Source organism: Montipora capricornis, chromosome 9, assembly GCF_036669925.1.
Source record: "Montipora capricornis isolate CH-2021 chromosome 9, ASM3666992v2, whole genome shotgun sequence".
NCBI classification, from domain to species: domain Eukaryota; kingdom Metazoa; phylum Cnidaria; class Anthozoa; order Scleractinia; family Acroporidae; genus Montipora; species Montipora capricornis.
This window is the reverse complement of record NC_090891.1, coordinates 43745399-43754180: the sequence shown is the minus strand read 5'-3', so window position 1 is coordinate 43754180 and position 8782 is coordinate 43745399. Positions and strand designations below refer to the sequence as shown.

General features: G+C 39.8%; 1 protein-coding gene across 2 annotated transcripts in view; it reads right to left on the bottom strand.

Moving 5' to 3' along the window:
- LOC138015179 (protein SGT1 homolog) overlaps positions 1-7495 on the bottom strand; it is a 12292-nt gene extending 4797 nt beyond the window's left edge. The window contains exons 1-9 of one of the 2 annotated variants that reach the window (XM_068862114.1): positions 7397-7495; positions 7274-7322; positions 6957-7047; positions 4205-4274; positions 3022-3092; positions 2107-2160; positions 1909-1949; positions 726-934; positions 1-75 (exon numbers count right to left, since the gene is read on the bottom strand). The exon at positions 1-75 is cut by the window's left edge and continues 22 nt beyond it. In XM_068862114.1, the coding sequence (XP_068718215.1) occupies positions 1-75; positions 726-934; positions 1909-1949; positions 2107-2160; positions 3022-3092; positions 4205-4274; positions 6957-7047; positions 7274-7322; positions 7397-7416 (680 nt within the window). In that variant the 5' untranslated portion in view covers positions 7417-7495. The remainder of the gene's footprint in view (positions 76-725; positions 935-1908; positions 1950-2106; positions 2161-3021; positions 3093-4204; positions 4275-6956; positions 7048-7273; positions 7323-7396) is intronic. The other variant, XM_068862115.1, reaches the window with a different exon arrangement.
- Between the last annotated feature and the right edge of the window lie 1287 nt (positions 7496-8782).

Below are 8782 nucleotides of genomic sequence, written 5' to 3'. Positions count from 1 at the left end.
TTGACGTTTTCCTCTTTTGCCTTCTTGATCATTAAAGTTACAACCACATGTGTTTCTGTCTGATACCAATCAAACCTAGACACACAATTTCAGAGGTTACATAAAACACTAGGACAGGTTACAAGTAACCGTAGTATCCCTTGCAGGCATTTTAGTGTCATCAAAAATTCATGCAATCTTCCTCCCCACAAACGGCTGCTCACATTTGAAAAACCTCCCTTTCCCTTTGTAGTCTTTGTGCCTAGGAGACCACCGCAGACATCAAGGGGATTGTTCCTGAAATAGGTAACCCAAATAGAGATTGGTCGTAACACTTGATAGGAATGAAAAACCGTCCTTTCCCTTTTGTTGTCTTTGTGCCTAGGAGACCACCACAGACATCAAGGGGATTGTTCCTGAAATAGGTAACCCAAACAGAGATTGGTTGTAACACTTGATAGGAATGTTTTTTCGAATGTGAGAATGAAGCCATTCGTGGGGAGGAGCATTGTGTGAAGACACTAAAAATGGCTGCAAGGGAGAATAGAAGTGACAGATGATCAAGCAAAAACTATCACATCTTTAGCCATACTTGTGGAAAAGGTGTAATATGCCAAACAATCTTGACTATTCCACAAATTTAAAAAAACCAGATGTAAGAACAGGGTTGACAAAACTAGTGGGACCATTGTAGACAGAAAGATGAACATAAAGAGCATTTATTTGCATTGCAAGTTTTAGTTTACCGTGGTTTTGGAGGTGCCGCAGGAGCCTGGGGTTGTTCATTATGAGCCTGAGCCTCTAAAACTGAAGATACTGGTACTGAGAAATCAGCAGTACTTGAGGAGTCCGCAACAGAGGAAACCACTTCACTACCTGGAGCCTGCTTATCAGTGCTAGTACTTTCTCCTGTCTCCGGTAGTTGTGATTCATCCCCACTGGCCATGCCAACAACCTAAAAGAAAATGCAAAGTACAAATTCACAGTGCATATTTCTTTACAGTGCGGCGTGTCTTACCGCGGCCACCTAACAAGGTTTTTTACAAACTGTCTGCCAATCAGGGTGTGCAAAGTTCACACGGTTGTAAGTTGATCACCATTGCATGGGTAAGGCGTGTTGCATTGTAACCCATTGACTCCTGGGAGTGAGACTTAACAGGTTTTACTCTGATCTGTCTAATGCCAGACAATTTTATTCATCCACTGGGGGTCCTAGTCAGGGTGTTTGAGGTGTCAATGGGTTAACCAGTCAAAAACTATGCCCCCCCCCCCCCCCAATTAATCCATTGACTCCTGCGAGTGAGACTTACAGATTTTACTCTGTCTGATGCCATACTTTTTTTTTTTTAACTGTTTTTTTGGTTTTTACTTCCAAAAAAAAAAAAAAAAACACACACACACACAACAGTAGCACTTAATACGATAATACGAAGACCCAAAAGGGGGGGTGCAAACAGGACGCGAGGTCCCATGCAAGGCACTGTGACCCCTTTACTTGTTCACTGGGGGTGTCGTACCGTGCCTGAGGAGTCAATGCGTTAATGCCTCTAACATACTGAACAAGTTTATTGCAAATTTTTTCTCCATATCCTACAAGAATTTTTTTCATGATAGTACATGTATTATAATGTTAATTATTGCAATTTAAAGAATTCATATGCAGTAATTATTCTGCACTGTCTACTTAGCTTATAGTGGGAGAGCCACCTAGCTATAGTTTATATACTGCCATTATATCAGATACCGGTATATGTTCATATTGTATCTGATGTTTACAACAAGAATATTTTTCTGTTTCCTTTGTTTTTATTTCTGTCAAATGCTTTTGTGTAGTTTACATAATTATTGCCTGAAATGTGGAATTTCTGGTATAAAATACAACACCCTTCTCCTTCACAATTTTTTGTCAACATTCATTTCGTACAATACCTTTTCTGCGGCGTCTGCCCCAGGTTTTGCTTCACTTGCTTCTGAATGTTGGAAATCAAAAGTAACTATTGAAATCCATTCAATGTACATTAAAATGTGTTTTTACCAAAAATACAGAGTTTATTGACTAATTATAACAAAAAGTTAGATAGGAATAACAATGGCCATTGCAAAAATTTCTTGTACAAATCTACTTACCATCCAGTTGAGCATCACATTTCCCAACCCATGTCTGTAATTCCTTGTTCTCTTCTGCAAAATGAGGTTAACCTCAAGTTCTATGAATGACTACAACAGCAATCTGTCCCCTCAACATTATTAGCGAGCTTACGCAACAGGATGGCTGGAAGACTCAGGACGGTAGAATGGCGAAAAAATGTCGCGCGAGACTGTGTATTACCGATCATACGCGACATGTTTTTGTCATTCTGCCGTCCTGAGTCTTCCAACCGTCCTGTTGCGTAAGCTCGCTATTATCAAATAGCCCACAGGTGACCCAGGCACCGTAAGGGTTTGTACGAGAATCCCGCTAGCAGACTAAAAAAGATAATTATATGCAAAGTTTTCGAAAAGAAGACATACGTTATCGCCTTGGCGACTTTCTCACTTTTTGTGTGGTTATTTGCCTGATTTATTGTGATTTACATGCAAGAGATTTCTCAGCTTCCCTGGTTGTCACTTGTACCAAAATGAAGGATGTATTTTGGTACGAGTTGAAAAATGTGAGCTATCACTGACAGAATTAATTAAGACAATTTTCTAAAATACTGTAATAATAATGTACAAACTCGGACCAATGGATGAAAAGGTTAACCCTTTCCCTCATACGAGTGAAACTTCTAGATGTCAGATGTCTAACAAACAAAAGTTAATTTACTTGTCAATGGAGCCCAGTTCAGGGATAAAAGTGTTAAATGAATACAAGACAAAAATATTCTTCCAAAAGAAAATTCCAACTTACAATCTTGGAGTGCATTGCACTTACTCTTTTTTTAAATTCTCCTGACTTCAGATGGATATTAGCAAATGAATATAAAAAATCCAGACAGAGAAGGCAGTACTTGCAAAAATAATATTATAAAGACAAACTAGTATGGCAAACGTTGAACTTACTGTCAAGCTGTAAGGCATCAAAAAATGACTGTTTAGCAGATTTGTAATCCCCAAGATTAAAGAAAGCCAGCCTATCAATTATTAATAATATAACGCAGAAGAAACATCAATTCTATGATGGTAATACTATATAATGATGATGATGAAAAATAATTTATTTGCTGCAATGCAAACATACATTTGGAGAGTCAGGGTGGTTTAGTGGTCATCAATCGTGCCTCCCACCTCTGTGACCCAGGTTCAACTCTGGCCTTGGGTATGGGCTGAGTTTCAGTCGATCTCAACCTGACTCTGAGGGTTTTTCTCTGGGTACTCCGGTTTTCCTCCCTCCTCAAAATCGACTCCCAGTCAATTACCTCTGGCTGGGTTTGCGGTGCTCCGAGATCAGACATGGATTGTATTCACATGCATTCGGTCCGATCCCATTGAGCCGGTTGATCCTGAAAAGCCCTTGTAGGGAGCCATCAACTAAGCGCACATTTACATGTACATTAATTTTACATTTACATCTGCTAAGCAGTTTTATTCACTTATCAAATTCTCATAATAAACTTTACTAACTCTTCAACTTCTCATAATTTGGTTTATTAATTTAGTATGAGAAGTCCAAATACAAAAAAATTACATTGACCCTTCAGAGCCACTCACTAAAGCTATGTAGTCTGGCATTTGTACTTTATATACTACTCATAATAATGATAACGATTTATATAATAGCAATCATATTATAATGTAACTTATAAAACACCAATATAAACTTCCAAAAACTTGTTCAAGAGTACTGCATAACACAGCAGCCTAGTGTACAAATGCACATGTCCAGAATTACCCAACGAAAGAAAGAAAGAATTTTTATTACTTATTTATACATACATACCGGTCATAATGGTATATTTAGTCGACAACTCCCCATATCTATAGGGGCTTTTCAGGGCCAATGAAATAGTGAAATTGATCAAACAACAGAACAGAACAACACCTTTTAAGAATCTCAACTGACAGCAGGCAAACCAGTTAGCTATTTACAAGTGCATAAATTCAAGAAGTTTAACCAGGACTATTTAGTATTAGGATCAAATTCAACAAGTGGATAGGCTGGGTCTCCAGATCTAACGGCAAGCACCCTAACCACTAGGACGTACTGCCGTTGTTGTTATAATGAAAACTTAAATGAGTCTTATACCCTTTTCTTGAATGTGCTTTGGTGTTTGTTGGGTGTAACCTGACAGCTGAGGAGGCATCTGCAACTGCGTCTGTGAAAACAAAGTGGTCAGAATCTAATGTTTGATGCACCAGAGTGATTATGCTACTGACCTTTGGGTCAAATGTAAGAGTGGCCATAAGTGCACATTTTCAATTCAGAACAAGTGCAATTGCTTTGGAAAGCAAGTTTTGTTTTTAAGCGTGCATGTTCAGGAGGAAAACTTGTTTACATGAGGATGGTCACATACCCATATACCAATCTAAAGGTTGCAAATAATAGGTCAATTTTCACAAAGGATTGAGAGGCCTCGCATCAAAAAAGCACACTATGTCCAATTAACTGCACCATTAATATTAGAGACCTTACACAAGGATGACAAGGATGCCACTGAGAATGTTGTCTAAAAGTATTATTTCCAGCAATCTCCTTTTTCCCACATTAATTGCTGAAAGTTTACTTGGTTTTTTGCTTGGTGACAGCAATGGAGCTCTCTCAACAGGTAAGCAATACTTTTTGCTTCTTGTCTCGTCATTCGAAACTAGAGTAAGGTAGGATTACGTAGTCATTTCAGTGATACAATTAAACATGCATTTCCATGATGGGATCTCCCACTGATCACTGAAGGTTCTTCCCTAACCCCAAAATACCGTGGATCTTTATGCACTTGAGACGTGAGAGCGAAAAAATAACAAACAAATAAAGCAAAAGGTGGTAAATTATTTTCTGAAGTACACTTTTACTATTCCAGCATGGAATGTTGATAGGTGACAGACAGGATCAAGAATTGTGACTATTATCGCCCTTGTTTAATTAAACTGGAAAAATGTGATTGCTTTTATTCAATTCGTTTACAAATACAATGTTTACTGTCATAAGGCACACACCAGTTTTTTGGTAAGTCATCTGTGGCACGTTTACATGTTTTAACTGAGGCAGACCACTTGACTTCAAGGTTAATTAATTAATGCTGGGCTTTTGAAAAAATGACTCTGACTACTAACTTTTAATGTTGGGAGCCCGAAGGGCTTCCAGAAAATCTTCATAGGCAGCAGCCTTGGTCACGGATACCTTTGTAGTGTATGAGGTCAGCTGACTTAAGATGTAAAACACCGAGACATAATGCAAAATTCAACGTAAAATTAACAAGTGAACAAGTTGTTCTTAATTTTGTAATGGTGAGTGAGACTAAGAAGTGCGATCTGCCTAAATAATTAATACCGACAGTCCTTAGGTTGTGATTGATTATTTTTGAATGTCACTAAAACAATGTTGTTGTCATGGTGTCCAACTCACTGCACATAAATACACTCCCAACCACCGGCTTTTACTTCGGGTAGAAGAGCATAGAACACGTTATCAGAAAGGAATGCAAATGCGAGAAATTTACTCACAAATAATTAGTACATGGAAGTTTGGCAGTGTGGAAGTGTGGACGTTTGGCAGTGTGGAAATGTGGAAGTTTGGCAGTGTGGAAATGTGGAAGTTTGGCAGTGTGGAAGTGTGGAAGTTTGGCAATGTGGAAGTGTGGAAGTTTGGCAGTTTGGAAGTTTGGCAGTGTGGAAGTGTGGAAGTTTGGCAGTGTGGAAGTGTGAAAGTTTGGCAGTGCGGAAGTTTGGTAGTGAGGAAGTGTGGAAGTTTGGTAGTGTGGTAGCGACATAAACCCGAACACAAACCCTAACCCACACTGCCAAGCTTCCACACTGCCAGACTTCCACACTTCCACACTGCCAAACTTCCACACTTCCACACTGCCAAACTTCCACACTGCCAAACTTCCATGTACAAATTATTTGTGAGTAAATTTCTCGCATTTGCATTCTTTTCTGATGATGCGTTCTGTGCTCCTCTACCCGAAGTAAAAGCCCAACCACCATGGGCCTTAATCACACTGCAGACATGTTGAATTCCAAGGAATTGAAAACTTTTCTTTTGCCCCACCGAAACTAGTTCCCAGACATTTCAACTCGAGGTACAAAATCTTTTTCCTATGGCCAATATGGCCACCGAGCGAATAAGGCCCATTCTAGCATGTACCCATTGTACCATATTATGTTAATGAGTTATGACAGCTCTCACAGAAAACAGTTACTACGGAACAAAATTATTGTCAGACACACAAACCATTAAGACCGGGACACACTAGGCGATAAGTCGCTGCAACACGTCTCGGGGACAAGTCGCCCCAACAAATCGCCTTGTGTGACACGCTTAATTTCATGAAAATTGTTGTCGCTGCGGCAGAATTTTGTCGCCGCAATCAGTCGCACGAATTCAAACCAGTTTGAATTCGTGCGACTAGTCGCAGCAACAAAATTAGCGAAAGCAGCATTGTCGCATCATGTGTACAATTCCCACAACAAGTCGCTGCGACAAAATATAAATGAACCAATGAGAGAGCGTCATATGGTCAGCTATATTGAATTAGAAAACTAGTTCACATCCCCCTTCATATGAGATCACTGTGTGTGCTCCAAACAGGCGTCGTGTCGCAGCGACTTGTTTTGCAAGTAGTACACATGGAGCAACTTGTCGCAGAGACATGTCGCTGCGACTTGTCGCCTAGTGTGTCCCGGCCTTTAGGTATCTTAGAATCTTTCACTGCTACGAATATAACTAACTACTTCGAATTCTTTGGTGCAACGTTTTTTTTTTTTTAACATAAACCTCTCCAGTACAGAGATTTTTTTTTCCACCATGATAATAATTTTACAAAAACATAGTATTTTAATACCTTGAAAATGTCCAAGCTTCATATAAGCAGCTGCACGTTTTAAGTAGAACTCAGCATTGGATGCATCGAGCTCTATGGCTTCCGAGTATTTCTGCAATAGGATCATCGATAAGTTTTGTGCATATTTGTTTACAGTCTTGGCACAGGTGACAACGATATTTAGAATGAACATCTGAGTCCCCGTCTGTTTATTATTAAGCCAGCAAACATTATTATGACAGAGCTTAAAAACTTTGCTAACGTTAACTTAAGGTTGCAAGCACGTACGCTACACATCTACAACCAGACCTTCTAGCCCGTTTTGTTTTCGTTCTCACCTTGACAGCGAGGTCATAGTCGTCGTCAACGAAAGCGTCGTTTCCCTCTCTAAAAAAAAATCAGTGCATGTTTCAGAATTCCTGTTTCGTGCCACATTTTAGCGGAAAATGAGGGATACAAACCTCACAAACTCACTCGCCATTTTGTAACCAAGCCTTTTTGTGGGCTATTCACGCAAAAGCAGACTTTCGCGCGAGATTCAAACTACACCTGCCTAACCCGTCCCTCCACCCCACCTACAATAGGGACCACGCGGTCGTCAACGAGGACGCCACGCGTCCAGCGTACGGCGAGAGCTACTGAAATTTAAATTGACCAATCAGAATTCAGAGAGCGGGAAAATACTGTGCTGTCCGACGTCACGTCAATTGTTCGCAATTAAGGGTTTGAGGCAACTTTTTGTCAACAAACTTTGGCGCCAAACCGAGGTTGCCGGCGAGCGGCAATTCGAACTTAGGCTGTTATTTGTGCTTTTTCTAACTATGTTAAGACGAATTCAGAATGATATTTTCAAGTGTAAGAAGACATCAAAACTGTTTTGATAATGTATTTATTTTTGTTGCTTTCGCGAAAAAAGACTTCGGTGGCGTCCCCACGATAGGGTAGATCTACAACATCGTCGTTTGCGCATAGAAATGCACCGTTTCCGGTGAAAGGGAAATGATTGACAGGATAGCACAGTTTTGACTGCCGCGCGTGCTGCCGGCGCAGGTTCCGTAATACAAGGATTGGTTGAAAGAGGAAAAATGATCGTGTTGCACGTTGCTGCACGTACGGCACGCATTCTAGCACATTCTGCTCTACCTGCCCTTACATTTTCCATGGACTAACCAACTATAAATTCTGCTCTACTAGCGAAACGCGCTCCATTAATTTCCACATAACTTGCGAAACTAAAAACCTTATCTACATGATTCAATGCAACAGATGCCATCTACAGTACATAGGAGAAACTAAACGACGTTTAAAAGACCGTTTTAATGAACACCGCCGCACTTTAGATAACGCTAACACCAAATCCAAACCTACTACAGTCGCAGAACATTTCCTCTCCTCTCCCCACAACATCTCCAAGGACATGCAATTAATCCCTATCGAAAAAATATTTTCTAACAGAGACTCGATCCGTAAGGCCAGGGAAGCTTTTTTAATTTTAAAAGGCAGGACAATTGATCCCAACGGTCTTAAATATCCGCGAAGAAACGTATTAGATTTCAGTTTATTATTTTGTACATAGAAGCAATTCAATGTAAACTCTCATTGTACCTGAAGAAGGCTGGTTTGGCCAGCCGAAATATAGTACATCACTAAAATCAAATCTACGTTGTATCGGCTTTTGCTTAAATTTAGCACATAATCGCGCGTTTATCTGTACAACAACGACGTAAAATCTCCAAATTTGAAGTTTTGACGACAAATCGACCGTCCAAATAAGAATCTTTCATTTTTTATATTTTCTCTGAAACCGCTCGTACCAATTTATTTTTATAGGATATTTCGCCCACATT